Consider the following 24,888-nt stretch of genomic DNA (forward strand, 5'->3'; position numbering starts at 1 on the left):
GTTTTCTGCTGATCGTGTATTCGATCTCACATAGTCTAGTTCTCTTTGGTTTTGGTTGGGTTGGTTGGTATGACGTCATAAAACCTGTCATCTTCATCTGCAGTTTGACAGCTCACGAAATTGTTGTGATTTTCTGAGTCATCCCTCTTTCTTGGTAAATCTAAAATTTTTTTACATTTTAAAACAATTACGTTGCGGGTGAATAAACCTGTCAAACAGTTATCAAAGGAAAACACATTATATTTTTATAAATGGGTAACGAAATGTCTTCATCAGCGATGGAAAGTATCCTTTTCAAATGTTTTTGAGTTTTAGTGAAGTTTCTATTTTAATTATAATGTTGATATGATGTATAGTAGATTATTAAACAGGGCTCTATGTAAGACAAGATTTTTAACATCCTAGTACGCATAATAAGACGAGTACGCATATTAAGAAGATAATCAAGGTGAGTCAATGGTTTGTTGATTAAGTAGATTCTGAAGGACTGATGCAATTATATTTTTCTAGTGTAATTTTACTTTCATTATATAGTAACCAGAATCAGATGCAATTAACTAGTTGTTTTTATAATAAGATTACTACATAATGGTTTCAGTCTTACATTTTTTAATGAGTTAAAGTTACTTTTATTGTTGTGATTCTACGCCCTTGAAAAATGCCTAAGTATTCTTTGAAACTGTGTTACTTTCCTCTAATTCCATCACCACTGAAGAAGTTGATATATTTTTGAATTAATACAATATGCATGTAAATAATACAAGTTTTTGAAAATGTTTTCGTTCATTACTTTAATAAGTACAATGTAAATTACAAATTTTATTGGTTTTACACACTTAGTGTTGCTTACTTTACTAGTGACATAAGTTCATGGTCAAATTGAGCTGAAATTATTAGTATTATGACTATAGTTTTTATGATATTGTAATGTGGCGGTGTAGTTTTAATTATGTAATGAATAAACACAACCACAAAACACAAGTTGTAAGCGCCATCTGTTAAATACTTCTACCGGCCAACCATTTGACAAATTTTGGTCAATTTAGCTGAAAAAAAAATTGTAGTTTAAAAGCCATTAATTAAAGGTACCATCACACCTTTAATTTTATTGAGGTAAAGTATTATTAATTAATTGTCAATCCTAACTCCTTAACTCACCCCTCCAGAACATCTGTTTAATCTAAAATTCGCAGTGAAAGAGCTTGAGAGAAACTCAAAAAAATGTGAAAAAGAAGAAAAGTTAGAAAAAGAAAAAGCTAAAAAGGCAATTCAGAAGGGTAACATGGAAGGTGCTCGGATACACGCGGAAAATGCAATACGGCAGAAAAACCAAGCATTAAACTACCTCAGAATGTCAGCAAGAGTAGATGCTGTGTCAAGCAGAGTGCAGACAGCACTCACTACAAGAAAGGTTGATATCCCTATAATAACTTTTTATAAATTGTCTCCTCCTCTTTAATATAAAGAAGTTACTAAACTTGTCTCTGATTCTTTTCTTTGTTCATTATTTATTTTATATTCTTATAAATTTGCCAGTTATTTGCAGGGTTGCTACTGTTGCTAGTAATGCACAACATATTATGTTACTGACCTAACTGTTCAATTGCTGCATTAAAAAATAGTGTACAAAAGACTTAAAAGCAGCTAGGCTTTGATCCAGCCCTTTTCCTACTGTTACATGACACTAGCTGAAACTTTGAATCTAGGGAATTAAAAATTAAATACTTACAAATTATATTTTTTTTACCTAGACTCAATTAAATCAAGTCACTCTGTGAGCTGTAGACCACTCAAACAACGATTGCGTCACCATTATTAAAGATTCCAAAAACTGACTTGACAACAGAAATTCCATGTAATAATAGAACACGCTCACAATCTGTAACAAACCTTGTTCAGTCAATAATCATAATGATTAAATTTACAGGTCACAAATTCCATGGCAGGCGTGGTAAAAGCCATGGATGCAGCAATGAAATCTATGAATCTTGAGAAAATCTCTACACTCATGGATAAGTTCGAGAGTCAGTTCGAAGATCTGGACGTCCAGTCATCATACATGGAGAATGCTATGTCACAAACCACTACCACCACAGTGCCGCAGGGTGACGTGGACAATCTGTTGCAGCAGGTGGCTGATGAGGCCGGGTATGTATTGATTAAGCTAATTATTTTATTAGCCATAGTTAGTAATAGACGTATTAGTACATAATAATAATATAAGCCTAAGAAAAATGATGAATAGTAATTATAACTATAAGTACTTAATAATTAATAATAATGCCATCTACAAATGATGAGGCACGCATTGTTAAGAGGTAAATAACCTTTCTTTATAACTGCGAACATCTTCGATTGTGCGTCTATTTTTTTTCCATTGCTTGAAAAAGCTAGAGTTCTATGAATTGACCACTGTCCCTTGACCCGTTGCAATAAAGATAGTTAGTAACAAATTCAATCTCATCATCGTCCTATCCAATTATAGCTTTGACGAATGGTTACTGTCGTAAAAGTGGGATCTTGCCTGAATTTTAAACATAAGTTATCAGGGGACAGCAACATTTGTTTAGAATAATCCACTTGTTGTCAGCTGGAAACCAAGATGTGAGAACTATGTGCAGGTTCAGATCGAGGACCTTTCTATCTATCTAGGCGATTTTTTAAATACAATGAAGACAGTAGTTAGTGTACGCCTGTGGAGCATTCCATGAATTGTCTACCGTTTGTCCCGTACAAACGCGAATTTTCTGAAGATTTGCAGATATAAGAGTTTCCTTTTCTACACACAGAAAAATAATCACCTCCTTTAAATGCCAAAAAAAAGTCGCAACACAGGAAATAAAATGCGTTTGTACGGGACAGCCCACGGGCTTGCACGGGCGGGCACGGGACATTCCACGGAATGCTCCCTGTACGGCCTGACGAGTGGCAGTGCGTTCCGTGGGGCGGTAACGTAGCGCCGAGCGCTCTCAGGTCGCTCGTCTCGCTCCAGCTTCCACTTCGATCGTACTCTTTAGGTGCACAAACGAATAGTAATTCATAAGATACGACTCGTAACGCTAACGTTAACATTTTCAGTCTGGAACTAAACATGGAGCTGCCGTCCGGTATCCCGAGCACGTCGGTGGGCACAGCCACGGTCGTGTCACAGGAGCAGGACGATCTCACGCAGAGATTGGCGAGGTTGCGGCAAGCCGAGTAACGTCTGTAACATTATGGAGATTCTGTACCAGTAGACCAGGGGGCCTACCGCGAACATCGTTCGACGTGTTGCCTCCCTGTCACACTTATGTACGAATTTACAAGTGCTACAGACAGGCAACACGTCGAACGTGGTTCGCGGTAGACCCTCTGTATCACAATCACGTTATATCCGACGAAGGATTAGTCTCTCTCTCACTTACATAATCGGTAGTAAGAGACGAATGTTTTATATACTTATGCAGAATTCTTACTTCCTATTCGTCAAAATGTGCGTGGTGCATCTCTGTCCGTCAATTTGCGCAGACGGAAACCGTGCGTGTTAAACTGTTTGCTACGTTTGTGACCTAAATCGGAATTAATATTGAATTATTGACACGGCAAGTTTTTAAAACGGGGCTTTTTATTGTCCCTACAATTCACGCACGCACTCCCTAAGAGAAAATAAATTTCCTGCATTAGATTTGAACGCGATTGTGCTGGCTAGTCTGGTGTCTTGTCTCTGATTATTATAAGGCCGAACTAGTTTTGTATAAAGCGTGTGTAAGTGGCAATACAATCGATGTTGCATCGCGTTTGTATTGCGATTGTTTCGATGCTGTGTAAAGGTAATGTCTTTAAAATGTATATTGAACACTTGTTTTTTTAGTATCATTAATTTTGAATATTAATCGACACGAAATAAGTAACTTTTTGTGCAACAAAACAATAATGTACAGGTTAGTCAATTATTATTTTTCCATTGAATTGTATTAAATAAAATTTGCTTTAAATAAAACTTTTGTCTGTAAAGTTTTAAGTTACAAAAAATGCTACTTCACTATACTATCTGAAAAATCTAGTTTAGTTTTTTTATGAAGCTTGTAAAGGTAAGTTTAATGAAGAATTATCGTTTATTTGTTTTGTAACATAGCTTTTATAATATTATACTGTGATGAGGTTACAACGGACTTTTATTCTCTGACTGGACTACGAACAAAATTTAATTTCCTATTTATGATCCATACCTAAGTCGGGGCACAGACAAAACATCCTCCAGACTGAGCATAGTCGCGCTACCCCATCTGCCACGCATACGGTAATTTTACTCCATGTTCGAGTCGAAAGTGTCTTTGTGTGACGTCCGTGTCTTTGAACGGACCAATCACGGCGCGGGACGTCGCTCACCTCGTCCCGCGCACCCCCGTATTTTTGGCATCATCGGTTGCATGAAATAATTGCTCTAAACTCGGTCTAGAGAATTCCTAGTCTATGAGTCGGGGCAACGAGCTAAGCCGTACAGCAGAAAAACGAAAAATATTCGTGATAAAATACTTTTATTAATCATAAAACAATCAAAACAAGCATAAATCAATACCAACAATATAGCTTCAAATCGTGTATCGTTATGCTTACAAACTAAACAATTGCAAATGCATAAATCGTCAAATACTGTTTCGAATACTTGTATCCGTGTATGCTTAACAATAATACTAACTACATATATGGCAATATGACTTAGGGAGATGATTAAGGAACTGTTGTCTTTGGTCGGTTGTTAGGCGCCGTTGTTGGCCGAGAAGGAGATTTGGTAGAAGATCCAGTCCTCGAGGAAGGAGGGCACGAAGGCCCGGCTCTTGGAGAACGAGACGGCTGGCTTCAGCTTGGCTAGCTCTTGCTCGTACAGCTCTAGGGACTCCGAGCTGGTGGCACCGTTGCCCTGTTTGTATACAATAATTAGTAAACGGAGGTGTTATTAAAAACAGCTACCTAAATTGCAGATATTTTCATGCTAACTTTTTTTGACCCTATCGGGTTTTAATTATAAAATTGGATTTTTAAAATAAAACTGCTTAAAACAAACAATGTTACTTACAAAAAATTTGCCTTATTATCTTAAAGAAAAGTAGAGATCATTAGATTTAGAGCTCATTAGGAAATATGAACCTTATAATGTTATGGTAAGATAAATGAGGTGTACATTACATTGTACAGTCAACTGTAAAAAACCGGGCAAGTGCGAGTCGGACGCGCGCGAAGGGTTCCGTACCATAATGCAAAAAAAAAACAAAAAAAAGCAAAAAAAAAAAACGGTCACCCATCCAAGTACTGACCCCTCCCGACGTTGCTTAACTTTGGTCAAAAATCACGTTTGTTGTATGGGAGCCCCATTTAAATCTTTATTTTATTCTGTTTTTAGTATTTGTTGTTATAGCGGCAACAGAAATACATCATCTGTGAAAATTTCAACTGTCTAGCTATCACGATTCGTGAGATACAGCCTGGTGACAGACGGACGGACGGACGGACGGACGGACGGACGGACGGACAGCGAAGTCTTAGTAATAGGGTCCCGTTTTACCCTTTGGGAACGGAACCCTAAAAATATGGGTGTAGACAACTTACTCAAAAATATGTCCCATAGTTCTTAATTCACTGACATAAGAGTTATGGGATATATTTTTGAGATGATTTGTACACCTATATTTTTACAGTTGACTGTACTTACGTGTGTCATAAACTTCCCATCAGGCTTGAGTATCTTGAACGACGACTTCAGGATAATGATCAAAGACTCCCGAAACTCACCAGGTAAAATGAGCCTTATGGTTAGATAAATGAGGTGTATTCGACTTATACTTACGTGTGTCATAAACTTCCCGTCAGGCTTGAGTATCTTGAAGGATGAGTTCAGGATGGTGATCATGAACTCCCAGAGCTCGCCGCAGGCCGACTCCGAGATGGGAATGTCGGTGAGGTCCCCAAATATGTAGTCGACTTTCTTGCCCTCCTTGATGAATTTGTTTATGGTCAACATGCAGTCTTCTACGATTATCTGTAATGGGAACAAGTTTTTTGTTAAACTCCTACGGCAGGAGCTTTGCCACAGAAATTTGAACCTACAGTGTAGGAAATAGAGTTGATTTTGCGTTGTTCTAAAACTGAACGAATTCAAGCAAAAGCAACTCTTGTTCCAACCGAATATGATTTAAATTTCATTGAACTGAATAAGTACTATAGGCCGTGGGCCTTAGGAGGTTAAGAATTACATTTTTGGCAACATTTTATTGGTCACTGCAGAGTGTACGTACAATTTTAGTGCCGATTGTGGTGATTTTAACAGGCTTATACTCGAAGAGGTAAAGTGTATGTATAACCAGTGGTGGGACGTTAAAACTGTTTTCAGAATACACAATTTCTCGGACCCTAATATTTCCCTGTACTTGTACCCTGCCTGTTCTGTCTAAATGTCGTTGAAATTTTGTTGTTGAACAATTCTGTCGAATTTGTTTTGTATTGAAATGTGACATAAATCTGACCTGATAAAATGTACTAAAATTTGCATATGGCGCGTTATGAATGCTTCGCACAATCTTAGATATTCGCAGATCTTACTCAACAGATAAACATGGAATTAGTAGACTACTCACTTCATAGTTAGGCCCCTTTCGTCGCTCCAGTACGTCGCCGCATATGGAGCGCAGATGCTTATTGCACGCGCTCATCACCACCTCGTCGATCTCCAACATCCACACGAATTTGGGCTTTTCCTTCAGCAACTCGTATAGGAGCGCTCCGTCGCCGCCGCCTGTTATCAAATTCAATATCACAAAATATGTATTAAAAAACAAGTGCGAGTCGGACTCGCGCACGAAGGGTTCCGTACCATTGCGCAAAAAAAATCAAGTTTGTGGTATGGGAGCCCCACTTTCCTACGATTTTCCTAAGCCAGTAAAAGGGCTGGTTTAGACTATGCGTGAACTCGCATGCGAGTCTCATACCATTGCGGGATTTGATCGGTCGGTTGAATTGGACGTAAGCAACAGTCCGCAATGTAACTAAAATCGCATGCGAGTTCGCGCGCCGTCTAAATCAGCCCTAATGGTAACATTTTATTAGTCTATACCTGGGCTAGGTACTTAGGTTTTTTTTTCACAACACTATAGTCGTATTTTATTTGACATTTATTATGGTCACAGATTCGTACTATGAAAATAGCCTTTCGTACTAAGGGGTCATCCATTAATTACGTCACACGAATTTCTAGGTTTTTTGACCCCTCCCCCCCTCCTTGTCACACTTGGTCACATTTGGCAAACCCCTCCCCCCTAGTGTGATGTCACATTTTTTCTACAAAATCGCCAAATCGAATTAAGTAAGTACCTAAGTATTATTAATATATTATCAAAATATTTTTGACGATATAAATATTAGTAATTTTATAACCCAAAACTGCTTAGGAAAGAAAATTACATAAATAAAAACGATTATCGTTTTAAAAACTTGTTATTTAAATGTACAGCGAATAAAATAATTTCAATAAATTTTCGGTTACTGATGAAGTTAAAGTGACGTCACAAAGTTTGTGTCTCCCCCCTCCCCATGTCACTTTTTCTTGACCCCCTCCCTCCCACTAAACGTGTGATGTAATTAATGGATGACCCCTAATAAGTAATAAAACTAATAAACTATTCGAGTGAATGAATGCCTTAGTTCAGATCAGAACAACAGCGAAATACAAAAGTAACGAATAACATTTTTAAACAGGCTAGACAAAATTGCACCTTATTTAAATGCCATCAGGACTTTGAAAAGCTTTTTCTATCTGTAAGGTGGTCCGTGACTCGTGAACCATTATAGGTGTTATAGGAAAAGGTATACTTAAGTATGATTGATAGATTTAATAGTGTATAACACACAATCTTCGAGCAACACGGAAGGGAGGCGGCATTCGCACTATTTCCCCTCTGCCGAGGTACAAGATTAGCGCGTCAATAAAATCTAGCGCGAGTAATAAAACTAGTTGCACTTGGATTTTTCACTAGACTGAGTCCAGACGCGCGCGTGAACACTGCTGCACAAAAATGCCTGTTTGCTCGGTTTTTTGTTATAAAAAGAGGTCGGGGACATCAAATTTACAAAAAGAAAGTGTTACATTTCACATGTAATATTTTTTTTTACATATCATACGTTTAATTACATTTAAATACAATTATTATATTTTAGTCTCAAGTAATTGTTGGATTTATCGATTTTACTCGCTCAGTACAAATTGCGGATCGGTAGAGCGACAAATCCGACTTCTCATCTCTCAGAATACAATGACATACTTCAAAGAAAATGTGTTAGTGTGCGTGTTGTGACACTAGTCACTCGTCCGTACACAAAAAGAGATCGAGGTTTGCAAGATTTGTCTTTGACGTGTGTCATTTTCTATGTATTTGTGTCGTCATTACAGAGGGCCTACCGCAAACCACGTTCGACGTGTTGCCTCCCTGTCACACTTACGTATGAATTTACAAGTGCCATAGAGAGGCAACACGTCGAACGTGGTTCGCGGTAGGGCCTTTGATTGGATTTTGTATGTAAGTGTGTGAGAAGTGCGACTGTGTGCACCTTCCCCCCGCGAAAAATGGCAGAATGATTTGTACGGTGAGATATCGCTTGGGCCCCTCCCTTCCGACGTGTCGGAAGCCGGTGTTGCTCGAAGCACGCAATGGTTTTATTATACTGTACCCGTTTCAAACAAAGTACCAACACTACACTGTTAACTGTACATCAGTGGACCTTATGCCTTTTGTAATAAGGTCCACCGATGTACCTACAGTTAGGAGTGCTGCTGTTGGAATGTAATGTTAAATGTTCCATTAATCATAGTGTTGGGTTACAAAACTTGTATCTTTTTTCTGATAGAAGTTACAAGAGATGAAAATAGATTGATAATCGTCGAGGAGATGACGATAAATAGGACAACACATGTAGTAGCACAAGACTTGGTAGCTCAAGTGGGGATTGACCACTGAGCGACCGAGCACCACTAAATGGCAGTTGGAACCATGTTGTCAGCACTAAAAATACACGTAATTCCTAATTTCGAAGGGTGACCTACAAAGTGAGCATAATTGTAGAGTTAGACCGTAAAAAGTCTGCAGCGGATTTGATAGCCCACGCAGTGTAAGTGTTATGTTTACGTCATAATTTCATAGAAGTTTGACGTTTAAAATGACACTTGCACTGCGTGGGCTATCAAAATCGCTGCAGACTTTTTAAGGTCTGACTTTAGTTGTTACGGGTATAGCCCTGTTACCTACAAAAATCCTTACCTAAAATAACGATTTCCTTTCCTTCATAGTTTTCCTTGCCTCGTTGCATCAAAGTTTCTGTGTATACGAGATCAGCCTCTGAAATATCTGCAAGGAACAATGAAATTGATTAATTAAGAACAATCCTTAAAATATAAACCTCAAAATAAAGATTAACAGCTATTAGAGATTTGATTAGAGCCACCCCACTACACTAGCGTCTCCCGAGCGTCTGTCTGCTCGACGCAACGTTGGCGCAACAGCTCTCAAACGACTTAATGCAACTACCTATTGCATGGGTGCAATGGTATAAAGGTGTATAAAATTCAAAACATAACTCTAAATAAAATCATACAAGGAATCATTACAATAAATTTAATAAATTCATATTATTATAATATTGCTATTTTTTAACAAAGAACACCATATAAACTAATGTAAAAAACCGTAACAAATGGATTAAAACTAGGTACTAGAGTATCTTAGTCCGGTCTAAGGTTTCCAGATGGTTTTTGTATCGGCCTTCTAACGCGCCTCTTCGTTATTTTTCGAGCTCTAAATGACTTAATTCCCAACGTTTTTATGACCTTAGCAATCTTTACTATCGCACGGATCTTGGCAGTCCGTCGTAAAATCCTACGCTCTGGTAAAATTAATATTCTTTTCGGTCTTTTCTTGGCTACAGAGTTCATGGAAGTTCCAGCTTGAGGTTGCACGTTTTGGTTAGCTTCAGTAGGGTTAGGTTGATCGGCATTATTATCAATATATTCAAAACTTGCCAATGAGTTTATGATAGATTTTATTTCTACGTCTAGTCTTCTACATTCTGTCTCCAGGGAATCGTGGGAATCAGTATCCATTGTACAAATTAAAATAACTTAACAAATTCTTGTAATCCTATTCGAAAATTCTGCGAGAGTGACATAACTAATACGTGTCATTTTTAGACAAGGATTTACTTAGGATAGAATTCTTAATTCAAAGTTTTTCCAGTAAATAGGTTACAAATGATTACAGTAAACAGATTCTAGATTACTAGCGTTTGCTAGCGCCCTAGCCAGCTAACTAGAGCGGGCAACAATCAGTCTTTACACCATTTACACGTGCATTTACGTGATTTTATTACAGAATATAATAGGCTACTTGTAGGCTATTGCCTGTGCCTAGTCCGAGATTTACTGAAAAACAATGCTAAAACGCCTGGACAATATCTAGCAAATATATAGCATAATGAATGTTTATTAACACATTCACTGTCCCCATATATGTATGGTATGGCAAAGTCATACGTCCAAGTGTGCTTCCACTTTTAAGTTGGTAACCCGTAGTGGACGCACGGACTCCTGAAAAAAAGTTTCATGCTTGCTTTATGACGCCACATTGGGGCATCACGGCAGGGAACGCGTTAACCTTTTGGCCGCCGGACCTAGTCCGCAAAGACGCTCACTCACACGCCAGAGCAAATTTTAAGTAAACAACTAATGAAAAGTTTAGGGATTGCAAATAGTGATATCGATATTTACAATATTATGGTAAAAATCTTTTTAATTTAGCTTTGTTCTTATCCTGTTTTAATTTCATTCCAAATTGCCAAAATTAAACATATGTTTTACACCCGAAAATGTTTAAAATATAGGGATTTAACATAAAAAACAACCACTAAACAATGTCGATTCAAGACGTGATATCGCCGCACTAGGCTGTACGAGAAGTCTTTTATACAAGACAATGGCGCCCATGGACTGCCCGCAATGCAGACCGACAAGGACTGTTTCCGCGCGGATCAAGTAATAATAGTCTCTAGGTCAACGGCGTAAGCGCTTGTCGGTACGTAAACTTTATTGGCGTAACGTTAAAGCTGCGCATCATGTGTCGATAAAGTCAATATACCGGAACTGTTTTAGTGAAAATTACACGTGGGTTGAATTTTTAATGAATGAAGATATTATTCTGGAATTAGAATCTATCATTATAATTTCAGTTTGGTTAACATTAATCTATAGGTAAACTCTTATCAAAAAAACGTTCAACGACTTGTTACAAAAAAATTACACATTAACTTCAATGTTATAACAATAAAAGTAAAGTCTGATAAACAGGTATGTCCCTGTACCACACTTGGCGAAGCGGTCGCTGCGGTGTATCCCTTCCCACTAAGCTATAAAATAACATCAATTATTTTTTTTATTTATCTCTTCTGCAATTAAATAGTCCACAATCTACAATGGCAAATTTACTTGTCTGACTCTACTTTATAGAGCTAAAGAAGCTACCTGAACTTTAAATATAGTTATGCCTATCTGACTCTCGTTCTACGTATTCTAGTAAGTAGTTACCTACTATTCGTTGAAAAAAATTGGCGATTAACAAGTGTTCAAATACTTAGATAAAAACATATTTCTGACTTTATATTTACTTTAAAAATTCCCATATCGAGTTAACATTCCCATCCCTAGCTGTCTTTTATACAAGACAACGGCGACGAGGAACATGAAAAATGTTGAAAATTGGAGCAATTTTTTTAAATGCCTTATTATAAAAGAAGGGATTTATATAGCGGCTTAAAAAGCAAATAAATGAAAAAACAAAGACCTTAAATATGAACACGAATGTAAATGAAATTGCAATTGTTATTATTTTCACATTAACTCAGTGGTTGAATTTGTGTCTTGTATACAAGACGACGGCGCCAGCGTATCGTTCTATCGTTGTCTTCTATACCGGACAACGGCGGTCAAAGGGTTAATCTAGGTATCGAACTGAGGGAACGTAATGAGCTGCACAATATCACGATTAGATTATGTCACGACGATGTGAAGAACAAGAAAAGGGAATCAGGAAAAAAACCATTGATGTGAGCAATATGAAATAGTTAAGTAGCATTTCCAAATTTTTCTACTTCTGCAATATACGTGGGCAATACTGAAAGTTTCTGGATTCTGATATATGAGACGACTTATTTTTTCTAAGTGGCCAGTCCAGGAATTTTCAGTATGCCCTGAGTACATTAATACATGTTTACTCACTTTGCAAGTCGTCTAGCACCAACATGTTCCCAAGGGATTTGGAGTGCACTATCTGCACCCTCTGGAAGGGGGACTGTTCGTCGAACACCACATTGTCGATATCGTACTCTAGAAGTCTTTCATCTGAAAACAGCCAGTCATTAGTCACGTTAGTAGGCTATCCTTATAACTAGCAACGTATAGAGAACAGAGATATTGTAAGTATACCTAAAAGATGCAGGTGTTTATACTTATTTAAAAATATGTCCATTACCGAGTACGGTAAATTCGTCATTATGGTGAACTAAATACGATCAACTTGGTACCAAGTCTCCAGATGTAAGCAAACTTAAAGTTATCTACTTAATAAGTTCCTTTTATCAAGATTTAACGGCGGTGTATTTCGTATTTCGAAGGTAGTAATAGATAACAGAATTATCGGAGTATTACCTATTACGTTATCTTTCACCATTAACATATTATGATTTCACAAAGTTAAGCATATCAGTGCCGCTCGTTACTATGTAATGTGTGTTACCTACTGTGTACTTAACACAGATTCACGTTAATGGAAATCATTAGCTGCTTAGTAACCATAAGAAGTACGTGGTTTACTTTTAAATCCCAATATTCGTTTTTCACCAATCTATGAAAGTCATTGTAACTATAGTTGACATCAAAGACTTTAAGTATTTATTTATTTAAGTAAACTTTATTGCACAAAAGAAAACTTATCGTACAAAAGGCGGACTTAATGCCAAAAAACATTCTCTACCAGTCAACTTTAAGGCAAATCAGAGAGATAACTCATTCACGTAGAAAATGTATAAATACCACAGAACATTGATCTGAAACAAATCTACTTTTGACTCTCAGCGAATGGAATCCTTATTCATCACGAACCATATCAATTCCAAGAATACTCAACAACATATTGTTATAGCTTGGTTCATAAATGATGACACTTATTTAGTCCCATGTCCGCGATGGGCCAGAGCCAGAGTGCCACTTTGCCGAATATTCAATTTATTAGCGTTCAAAAGCACACAAAAAACTACATCCCCAAAGTCGCAATAATATTAGGTATTCAATCTATGTATGGCATTACATGTGTTTGAATAGCTAACAGTGTCATTTTAAAGATTGTCATGATTATGTAGCTACTAGATGAAGTTATGAAGACTATAGACAAATGAATAGATCAAATTAGAATGTTTCGAAGAAATAACATTCTGTGGCATAATATGCATGGGTCTTTGACGAAATGGCTGAAGCTGAACCAGTATGTTCCGGATTCCGGATGTATTTAGTTTAAATCTGAAATAAATGGCTTTTTAATGGAATAATTTTCTTGTATCCGTTAAAGTGTTTAACAATCATAGCTAGATTGATGATTTATGAGCATCAGAATTGATACGTAATAGCGCCAAATGTAACCTTAACTACTCGTAAATTTAATAAAATTGTCAGCTCGAAATCGAGCGCTAGGAGAGTAGAGTTCAGTTTATAGCAAATAATAGTAGTTCGACTCGCCTTGGTCAAAATGACCTACGGAGAACTAGAAACTGGTACAAGATTACTGTAAGTGGCAAAAATAAACAATCGGGAAAAATCACGTTGATAAAAGCTACTCTTCGAAATATTCTAACTCAAGCTAAAGATGAATGTAACATTGACCGCAGGAGTGATTATAAAAAGTACATGTACACTGGCGTTCAAAAGTGCATGGATAGATGTCGACCGTAAAGCCTTAGTATTACGGTTGAAATATGTCCATGCACTTTTGAACCACTGGCGTTCGTTACATAACACTTTTTACTTTACTTGAATGATTTTTCTTGCATTCATCAGTGGCGGGGCGCTACATTCTACTTGTTTTCTGCAGAAGTTGCCTAAATTATCCTAAAATACGTAAGTCATTAGAAAACGTATAGGTAATTAGGTATTAGGTATCCACGGACGCCTCGCCACTGGAAGGCATCTACATCTGTTACATCCTTATTTACAATAGCTGTGAGATTATTTTCAAAATCAAAGCAGTTATCAGAAAGGCAGTAAACTCACCTGACGTCGGGTAATACCTGCCGAAGAGGCAACGTTTTAACGGCGCATAAGCTTGGGATTTTATCACACTGATGTACTTTTTCAGCTGACTCTCCAATACTCTTGCGGACTATTGAAAAAATAATAAGGAAGAACAAACCCAATAAGTATGCGGGCTAACATGCAAATAACAATAAATATCTTATCCAGGGTTGTTTAAGGTTGAGCGTTTTTTTACTGGAATTAAAATCTGTTAAAATCATTGGAATATTAAAAGGGTAGAGGAACATGCCGGTTCATGACATAAAATAGTGTAGGTGGGCATTTTCACCTTTGCACTTTGCTCTTTAACTGCCCATATAACCATTCCAGTCGCAGAATCATCAAAGTGGTAACTAAATGTCAGATGTGTCGTAACAGAGTCCACACAATGTGTCTAGAATTGTTTCGAAACAAAGTGTCGTCGCCGTGTGTACACTTTTCCGTAACAAGGTGTCGACACATTTGTGTGCACTTTGCGTGCGGTTTGCGACTAAATCTGACAGCAAATTTGTGACAGCAAATGTCAATATAAAATACCTCTTGAAAACCAAGGTTTGTCAAACTACTATTAGTGTCTCGTGTGCTCGTAAGTAATTCTAGTAAGTCATCATGGGCGATGCAAATGATAATAATCGACCAAAACCATATAAACACCCAACACCCGTCAACCTTTTACAGAAAAGTTTTTAAAGAAATGCAATAAGCTACTTAGGTCAGCCAACGAATGCTCCAAAAAGTTGTAGAGGGAAATGCTCGGAACACAATTTTTGACTCTGTAACTTGGTTTGGACAAGTTAGGAGGTGAACATATCAAAAGTCCCCGGCCGTAGCCCTTGAGCGGGGGAAGAGAGGGGGCTTTGAAGGTCCCATTTTCCGGTTTTTCGATTATATCTCGGAAACTATGCATCTTAGCGACATGGCCACTTATACAAAATGCAAGTTAATTTAATTTGTTACAAGTTTATTCCGTCAATTTTTTCGATATGTTGAATAGTTTTTGAGATATCCGCTCTTGAAAGTTTATTTAGGGCTCTCAATTTTATTTATTTATTTATTTATTTAATCTTTATTGCACAAAAGAAAAATCTTATAGTACAAAAGGCGGACTTAATGCCATAAGGCATTCTCTACCAGTCAACCTTAAGGCTAAGCTAGGCTTTATCTTGATATATCTACATCAGTGAAGGTGCAAGGCCGTGTATGGTATCGTTTTCGTATAAATCTGGGTTGCTGAATCCATTTAAGGTATCACATTGACACCATTCCACAAAATAAAAAAATATCTTTTTAGGGTTCCGTACCTCAAAAGCAAAAAACGGAATCCTTATAGGATCACTCGTGCGTCTGTATGTCTGTCTGTCTGAATACACAAAATAGTTCTTTACCTATAGATGACAGGAAAACCTATTAGAAATGTGCAGTCAAGCGCGAGTCGGACTTAATGTACGGAACCCTTAATACGCGAGTCCGACTCGCACTTGGCCGGTTTATTTTAAACTCCTCTTGACGCTTAACCGCTGAATCGATTTCGTAGAAATTTGGTATAGAAATAGTTTGCGTCCCGGAACAGGACATAGGATAGATCTTATAACCAAAATCATCTTTTGAAGGTGTGAAAAGTGGCGTGGAAATTTGTACGGGAAATCAATAACCGCTGAACTGATTTATATTAAATTTGGGATGGTCTACATCTTTGATTTAGTTAAAAATGATAAAAAAAACATGACTTCAAACCTAAACTTAAACAGTATTAACTTCAAGAAGTCAATTCCGAATTCCCCCCTACACCTCATTTCACACCTTTAAAGGATGATTTTTGAGATAACTTATTATGTCCTGTCTCGGGACTCAATATATATGTGTACTAAATTTAAATTAAAACTGTTCAGCAGTTTAAGCGTGAAGAGGAGTTTAAAAGAAAGTAAGTTTATATGTTTTTACTTTGGAATGGTGTCAATGTGATACCATAACTAAATTTGGTACTGCGAATTTATACGAAAACGATACCAAACATGGCCTCGTAGCTTTAATGTTGTAGAAGTCCAAATAAAATTGAGAGCCCTAAATTCTTATTACTTGACCACTTCCACACCAACTTGTGTAGAAGGAAAAGGAAAAATAAAAGTCTTCGGCAGGAATATAAGACACAGATATATTTTTTTTTGCGTTACTATTTCAATCATCAAATATAAACATACCTTGATTATATTATTCTAGTGAGATCCTCACAGATAAACAAAAACATTTACTTAAAAAATTACAAGGTCGAAATGTCACGGAACTTGTGAGAGTAATATGTGAAAAATAAAAACTTTTATGACAAAAAATCTGGACACAATTTAAGAAGCATCCCATTGCGTCGAGGAATCATCTGTATTTTTGCTTGTTTCATTACCTCCTCGCTTCTTTTTTTGTCCTTTGTATTCTGTAGCAATTTGTTAGATCTGAAAATAAAGATAACTTGCGTCGTCATGGATATCGTTTTATAGGTTTTAGGGAGTGCAGAATTCGAAAATGATGACCATTTTGGATTCCAAGATGTCTGCCGTGCACTTTGTCATATAAGCCGTCATAGATGTTGATTTATAGGAAGAGCAGATTTCGAAAATGATGACCATGACCAACAAAACGACATCCATGTCGACTTTTAACATAGTGCATGGCCGCCATTTTGGATTCCAAAATGGTCATCATTTTCGAAATCAGGGCCCCCTAAAACCTATAAAACGACACCCATGACAACTTTTATGACATAGTGCATGGCCGCCATTTTGGATTCCAAAATGGCCATCATTTTCGAAATCTGCGTCCCCTAAAACCTATAAAACGACATCCATGACGACTTTTATGACATAGTGCATGGCCGCCATCTTGGAATCCAAAATGGTCATTGTTTTCTAAATCTGCGCCCCCTCAAAAACCTATAAAACGACACCCATGACGACTTTTATGACATAGTGCATGGCCACCATTTTGGAATCCAAAATGGTCATCATTTACTAAATCTGCGCCCCCCAAAACCTATAAAACGATAGCCATGACAACTTTTATGACATAGTTCATGGCCACCATTTTGGAATCCAAAATGGTCATCATTTTCGAAATCGGCACTCCCTAAAACCTATAAAACGATATCCATGACGACTTTTATGACATAGTGCATGGCCGCCATTTTGGAATCGAAAATGGTTATCGTTTTCGAAATCTGCGCCCCCCAAAACCTATAAAACGACACCCATGATGACTTTCATGATATAGTGCATGGCCGCCATTCTGGATTCCAAAATGGTCATCATTTTCGAAAGCGGGGCCCCCTAAAACCTATAAAACGACATCCATGACGATTTTTATGACATAGTGCATGGCCGCCATCTTGGAATCCAAAATGGTCATCGTTTTCGAAATCTGCGCCCCCTAAAACCTATAAAACGACACCCATGACGACTTTTATGACATAGTGCATGGCCGCCATCTTGGAATCCAAAATGGTCATCGTTTTCGAAATCTGCGCCCCCTAAAACCTATAAAACGACACCCATGACGACTTTTATGACATAGTGCATGGCCACCATTTTGGAATCCAAAATGGTCATCATTTTCGAAATCGGCACTCCCTAAAACCTATAAATCGACACCCATCTCGACTTTTATGACAAAGTGTTTGGCTACCATCTGCATGCAAGACATTTCTATTATTTTTACGTACAAAAATGGCCCCCTGTCAACTTCCAACCGAGATTTAATCGATAATTTATTCGATTAATGTTCAGATTCATTCAAATTCAATCTATGTTAGGTCGACTAACCTAATCGTGATTAAAATTTGAGGATTAACTTTTTTTATTCCATTAATTAGCGCCACTTGCACCATTCCACTAACCCGGGGTTAACTGGTTAAACCTGGAGTTACCATGGTTACCAGTACAATTTGATACTGGGTTAACGGTTTAACCGCTTAACCCAGGGTTAGTGGGACGGTGCAAGTGGGCCTTAGTCGAATAAACAGTTAATCTATTAAGTCCCATCTCTGACCACGTCATTTTTACACTTTGAGAATATCTGAAAACAAATGAACACAAGGAGCCATTTTGCAAATCGAGTAACTTTGTTATTACTTTTGACAGCGCGTGTCATGTGTCTACACAGAGTCGACACAAAGTCGAAACATTTGCGACTACTTTGTGACTGCAATATTTCTCAGCCTTAAACCATATTTATACATCATAATTAACAAGTTTCGTAGTATGTAAAGCGTTATTTCTGTTATCTAAGTATAGTATACGCATCGAAGTACTAAAAATGCATCAAATAATATATTTATGAACACAAGCACTGAGAAGTAAACAATTTCATTTCCGGCTAAACTAAAACAATGTGGTGGCGCGTTGATTATATTACACTTAGTTTATCAAATCACTCGAGCAGTTTAATTCCCCATAATAATTTAAGTCCTATTGTAATATAAATGCAAACAATATATAATTACGTCTTGTAATCCGTTTTAGAGATGGCGTATTAATGTCACTTATTTTTATTTAACTATTTTTCCATCTGACAGTTTCCATTTGACAGGAACAAAATGAACGAATGAACGAATGATTTTGGCATAAAGTAGTCGCAAACTAGTAACAATGTGTGCACACGGCGACCACACTTTATGTCACTTTGTGTCATGTGTCGACCCTTCCCCATTTCTGGTAACTGTGTCGACACGGCGACGACTCTGCGACTGGAATTGTGACCGAAACAGACGGTGTCGACACAAGATGTGTCTACACCGCGTCGTAACGGCGACTGGAAATGGTTGTATGGGTGTGCACCTTTAAGGCCTGTGCACACCGGCTGCGTGTGCGTGACGTGCACGTGCGCGTGCGGCGTTGTAGTATACAGATCCTTATGAGAGACGGCATACCGCTTGCGTGACGTGTGCGTGTGCGGCTCCAACATTTTAGTGCACGCGTACGTGCACGTCACGCACACGCAAGCCGGTGTGCACAGGCCTTTAACGGCCGGTTAGCAATCGTTACAAAACTGACGGTCAATGTCAAATCCCATACATATTGTCAGGAATGTAACGGTTAGACGTTACTGAAACACGACTTAAGTCGCGCTTTAAAGTACAAGTTAAATGAAAATGCCCAGGTACAGTCAGAAACAAAGTATCGTATCCCACCGTATCCGTGGATACTTTACTTTGCAGCTGTATTAAACTACTCAACCATTTTTTAGATGCTGATAGAATATAATAAGTATAAATACTATACTATAAAAGGTAAACGTAAATAAATCTAGTGTAGGTGTCGATCTAATAGCTCAAACTATTTCGTGACTAATAATAATTATATTATAAATATACAGGGTGAGCAATCCAAGTGGGGCAGTGAGAGCAAATCAAATGTACATATAATAAATATGCATTTGTCCTTAGTATCCATATTCTGATGTAAAACCACAGCAGAAAAAAAGTCTTGTAGCAAAAAATAATAAGATGGTACTTAATTATAATAATTATAAAATAATTATATGTCTAATATACCGCTCAAAAAAAGTGTTAGACAAATGATAAATTGGTAATAGCATTCATAGGTAAAAAGTATGGGGTAAATACCAAATAGGGTACCATCTAACCTGAGCTAGTAAGGTAAACGTCAAACTTATAGCCCCTTTTAATTGTCGGCAATAGTTTAACTCTTTCGCACTCCAATGAAATTCTGACAGAACCTTCCAGTAGTTTAGTGTTCTAGAAAACAAAACACGCTCAACCTTATCGCTAACTGGTTAGTTTTATGGGATTACTATGACTTTATCAGATGACACAGATTTCACGGCAACCCACAACATAAGAAGTAGAAACGAGTAAATAAAGGCTAGATCCCATAAAAAGTTGGTTTCATCAGAAATAAAGAGTTTTACACATGTGATTTCATTTGTAATTTAAGCGATTTGACCGTTCAAGGAATTAAATTTCTGTGACACTTTGTATCTTATCACAGTGACAATAATATGAGATCCCAACCGGCTTTCACATTGATTGCCACTGTGACAAGATTTGTACCTAGTGGCACAGAAATCAAATTCCATTACCGTACTTACAGAATCATATTGAACTGATCATATGGGATTACTGACATGACAACGTTGTAATAAGGGTCATGATCTCATGATCATGAATAGACAGTGAACTGCGTGAGCGAACATTGGTATCATAACATCTTCTATTGAAATTATTTAGGGAAACGCAACTTTGTATAGAGATACCTAGTCTCTCATTCTTGTTTCTGGTTGTGACTAAGCCAGAAGAATTAGACAATTCAATCGCAAAATTTAATGCCGCATACGCATAACATATAAAATATACATATATATGCATATTTATATGCATATTTTTTTACATATGATCCCAGCTTCCCTAATACCTAAGACATTTGGAGAACTGGAAAGCTTACGTTGGCTTGAGAATCTTGCATATTACAGTACATAGGTAATAATAGTGTAGCAAATTTAGATATAGGTACTTACATAGTTACATACATGGTGTCCCATTCAGTGCGGATCAAACGCAGGCGAATGATAGAAGATTTTAACCCCTTACCGCATACGAAGCCATATATGGCGGTATGATATTTAACTCTATTGAAGTTCAAATTTCAACAAATATTTTTTATTATATGCAGTAAGGGGTTAAGAGGTACTGTTTTGAGTGATTTGACCCCCACAACATTGCTGTTCAGTGAAAATTAATGGTTTCGGTGATCAAAATATGATCGATTTCGTGTTCGTAGTGAACCATGCTAACTTAACTTTTGTAACGTAATTAAGTAGTAAGTAAACCTAAGAAAATAATGGTCGGGAGACCAGATTCCACTAGTTACAGGTACATATTTACTAGATTTGACTGAAAGCTGTTCTGATGTTATGTATGGAGCCAAATTTCGATGATATTTCGGAAACCATTAATTTTCGCTGAACATGTATGGTCAAATCCGTAACTTTTAAGGTCCTCTACATTAAATCCCTTGTTTGATCCATACTAAACGCTACACCCTGTATATTGACGGCTCAACAACAAAGTTAATCAAGCACGCACAATAATGTGTACATTACAATCATTATATACATAGTCTTGTCATAAATTTCCTCTGAAATACTAAGTATCTTTTCGGTATAGGTATGTATATTTCGGCGACAAAAAAGTTCATTGCTTTCATACTTTTTTGAGCTCTAAGTTCGACATTTAAAGTGGAAAGAGAACACATAGTTTTGCGGCTTTTGCCTCTGATATTATGTATAATTCTACTGGCTTAGGTATACATATAAACCTGATATAAACAGACTCATAAAACCACCCATTTAAATTAGTAAAGAATTTCAATCTCATCTCAAAAACAATGTTCTTTATTAATTTTAATAAAATTAATATCCAAGTAGCCTCTAGTTGCCCACAGATCAAAACTAAATAAAGATTTAAAAAAATGGCATGAAACTCATGAAAGACATTTGTATAGGTATCAGTCTGGGTGGCTTGGCTAGAGGATAGGTAAGGTAAACTTACTGGTGCTCGACGCGGTCCCAGTACATGTCAACTTGAAACTTAAGTCATTGTCAATAGAGGTGACAGCAAGGTGTCGTCTATTGGGCATTAGCATGTCGAGCACTATAGTATGTTTACCTTATTAAAACAAGATGACATTGTTAGATTAGGTTTATATCATATGCAAAACATGTAGAAATAGATCGTCAGGTGACAAGGAAAACTCAATAATTATTAAAAAATTATTAAACAAAAATCAACCTTATCTGAGTACTAATATGGTTCACTATGATCTTGTGGTGGTAATTACTGAGTTTTGATTGTCACCTGACGAGTTAAATTCTGACACAGCCACTATGTCAGTAGAAAAACGCGTGAAATTTAGAAAATGTAGGCGCTAAGGATTGATTTCCCATAGAAAATTTGAATTGTATAATTTTACGGTTTAGACTCACTTGTTTTTAGTCACTCGCGCGACATGTTTCGGAGAGCCTAGGTCTCCTTTCTCAAGCACTAACAGTGCGAGCAGCGTTCACGACGGTCGTGTATCGCGTACGCGCGCCGTGTGTGCGCTGCTCGCACTGTTAGTGCTTGAGAAAGGAGACCTAGGCTCTCCGAAATATGTCGCGCGAGTGACTAAAAACAAGTGAGTCTAAACCGTAAAATTATTCAATGTTAGTATGTCTCACAACAGTTTAAATTCAAGAAAATTTGAATTTCACGCCGTTTTCTACTAACAAGTTGGGTGTGTTTCAGTATAGCTTGTTGATATTTTTTTTCACCTGATACCATAGTACAAAATAAATTACTTTTTATAAACCTTACTTGTCAACATCATCTAGTTTCAAAATATAGACGGTCAAGCAAATCTTGTCAGTAGAAAAAGGCGCGAAATTCAAATTTTCTATGAGACGATCTCCCTTCGTGCCTACATTTTTCAAATTTGCCGCCTTTTTCTACTGACAAGATCTGCTTGACCAAGTATACGTGATATATCAATGGATAATAATCGACTTGGAACAGCATATTGTTTGAGAGGATTTCTAGTGTTTTTTTTTTAATTCAATATTAGTCCAGTCAAACAAGAATCTAGTAAATTGCCATAATTGCCACTGACATTCTAGGGTAGGATTAGGATTAGGTAGATGAAAAAGAGTTATAGTAGGTCAAACCAATTTGTCAGTCAGTAAGAACCATGAAAACTATACTCATCCTTTTCTTTTGGATGCCAGTGCTAGTGTAAGACAAGGATAGTATGATTCTGTCTATGATTGAAAGGAGACTAAGTACGCACAAACTATAAGTACCCAAGTTCCCATACTGATTGTATAGAAAAGTGAATACTTATGTTAGGGAACCAACTGTACTGAGCATAATAATCATAGATTGCAAGGGATTTTGTTCGAGGTAGTACAAAGTAAGTCCCATGTGTCACACATTTTTCATTTAGCCTTAAAATATAAAAAAAAACCTTTTAAACCCAATACAGCAATCAAAAAATAATATTGGTTAAAATTTTGTGTAAGACGGAATTGTTAAAATTTGGAAAAAGAGGTATCAAGTTAAAACAGAGAAATTAAAAACGCAACAAATGATGGATTAATGTAAAACGCATCTCGAACCTGAACTTGGGAGGTAAACATCAACTCTATGGCCACGCTTGATAAATGGGAAAAGTTTGATTCTTCCCAAATCCAATAATGATTTTACAGCATATTTCAGTAATTTTGCAGTCTAAAATGAAGTTACTTATTTTAAGCATAGGTACTCTCATTTAGGATCATAAGCTATTCAGTGATAGCATTTTTTTATTAATCAAAGTTCTACCTTGTTTTTTTCTTAAGATTAGAAAAATAATGGTCAAATTTGCCCATGGGTATTTCTTTATTTATTATAGCCAATTTAGGGAAATATTAAAATAAGGACTTATTATAATAATTTAATTAATGCTTAAGAAAATAAGAGGCAATTTGGCCAGTATATCCTGGTTTACCTAGAAACTGCATGACAACACACAATTTCACTAATCTGAAAAAAAAAACAAGCTAGGTATATAGAAAAAAAAAACTGTCTCCCTATGCTAAAAAACTCCATGTTCACTGTTAAAGGTATACTAAATATATCTGCATTACTATATCAAGTGGTTAGTTCTTAGTAACCCTCTAAGAACAAACTAAATTACTTTCTATAAAAATATTTATTTCAGTTAGTCCTTTAATAAACTAGCTTTAATAAGATTTTATTTTCTAATATACATATACCGAAGGTAACATCTTTGTTTGTATTAGAAGTTTTGGCAAACATTTCATAACACATAGCACCTTACCTGGCTGAATGCCAATATGTTTAAAATTATGACACAAGTCTTACAATTTTATGAAAATGTAAACCTATTGGCAGTGGCACTGTAGATAAAATAATGCTCAGTAACAATATACACAAAATGCACATTATGGTCAGAGTACAGGTAGTGTTATGACATTGTAATAGCGGTGGTAAAGGAATTATTCTTACCTTGAAACTTATTAAAGGTTCTTCAGAGTCTTCTTTGTAATATTCAATGTTTACTGTTACCAGGCCACGATCGAACAGTCTTACTGATACCGTCGTGCCCTTCTTACCCGTTAATAGTTTCAAGGACCCGCCATCCACGGCTACTTCTGCGGCTAAAATAAGATTCGGCACATAATCTTTTAAAACGGTTTCCAGCTGACTAAAAACCGCCTTTTGACCGCTTTCGTCGCCTAAACGGGCGGGGTCAATCGAAAAGTCCATTAATAACGTTTGCACCGACATTATTTAATTTGTACAAAGATTGTACTATTATTAAATATGGAGTAATACTTGGACGGGACCGGGAATTGAGGAAGAATATTAAAGTGGTACTTGCTGTATTTTTGATTGAAAAGGGAATTGACTTGACATTTATTAAAAGGGTTGCTTATAGTAAAAAATATTGTGTAGAAAATATTCGACACTCGATTTTTGTACAAACAGCTTAGAA

General features: G+C 36.8%; 2 protein-coding genes across 4 annotated transcripts; one reads left to right on the plus strand and one right to left on the minus strand.

Annotated features, from left to right (window-relative positions):
- Positions 1 to 144: 144 nt before the first annotated feature.
- LOC134665856 (charged multivesicular body protein 1b) lies at positions 145 to 4,147 on the plus strand. The gene is made up of 4 exons (XM_063522888.1): positions 145 to 285; positions 1,167 to 1,411; positions 1,928 to 2,148; positions 3,079 to 4,147. Exons 1-4 carry the CDS (start codon positions 252 to 254, stop codon positions 3,200 to 3,202), a joined length of 624 nt encoding a protein of 207 aa, XP_063378958.1. The 5' UTR covers positions 145 to 251; the 3' UTR covers positions 3,203 to 4,147.
- A 353-nt stretch (positions 4,148 to 4,500) lies between these two features.
- LOC134665847 (spermine synthase) lies at positions 4,501 to 24,805 on the minus strand. Of its 3 annotated transcripts, none has more exons than XM_063522876.1 (7): positions 24,399 to 24,805; positions 19,982 to 20,093; positions 12,290 to 12,412; positions 9,285 to 9,371; positions 6,612 to 6,769; positions 5,825 to 6,016; positions 4,501 to 4,900 (listed from the first exon to the last, which is right to left on the minus strand). In XM_063522876.1, exons 1-7 carry the CDS (start codon positions 24,678 to 24,680, stop codon positions 4,739 to 4,741), a joined length of 1,116 nt encoding a protein of 371 aa, XP_063378946.1. In that variant the 5' UTR covers positions 24,681 to 24,805; the 3' UTR covers positions 4,501 to 4,738. The 3 variants fall into 3 exon arrangements, with proteins under 3 accessions (XP_063378946.1, XP_063378947.1, XP_063378948.1); XM_063522877.1 differs by lacking the exon at positions 19,982 to 20,093 and adding an exon at positions 23,507 to 23,618; XM_063522878.1 differs by lacking the exon at positions 19,982 to 20,093 and adding an exon at positions 14,333 to 14,441 and having other exon boundaries at positions 24,399 to 24,804.
- Between the last annotated feature and the right edge of the window lie 83 nt (positions 24,806 to 24,888).

Source organism: Cydia fagiglandana, chromosome 7, assembly GCF_963556715.1.
Source record: "Cydia fagiglandana chromosome 7, ilCydFagi1.1, whole genome shotgun sequence".
Classification (NCBI taxonomy): domain Eukaryota; kingdom Metazoa; phylum Arthropoda; class Insecta; order Lepidoptera; family Tortricidae; genus Cydia; species Cydia fagiglandana.

What these genes read in the sequence shown, in the direction of transcription:
- LOC134665856 (XM_063522888.1), top strand. Translation starts at nt 252, where the DNA reads ATGGGTAACGAAATGTCTTCATCAGCGATGGAAA. An exon ending in GTCTTCATCAGCGATGGAAA is followed by an intron (nt 286 to 1,166) that starts GTATCCTTTTCA and finishes TCACCCCTCCAG; the next exon opens with AACATCTGTTTAATCTAAAA. An exon ending in CAGGTGGCTGATGAGGCCGG is followed by an intron (nt 2,149 to 3,078) that starts GTATGTATTGAT and finishes TAACATTTTCAG; the next exon opens with TCTGGAACTAAACATGGAGC.
- LOC134665847 (XM_063522876.1), bottom strand. Translation starts at nt 24,680, where the DNA reads ATGTCGGTGCAAACGTTATTAATGGACTTTTCGATTGACCCCGCCCGT. An exon ending in AACCTTTAATAAGTTTCAAG is followed by an intron (nt 20,094 to 24,398) that starts GTAAGAATAATT and finishes TTTGTTTTCTAG; the next exon opens with AACACTAAACTACTGGAAGG. An exon ending in GAAAGGGGCCTAACTATGAA is followed by an intron (nt 6,017 to 6,611) that starts GTGAGTAGTCTA and finishes TTCCCATTACAG; the next exon opens with ATAATCGTAGAAGACTGCAT.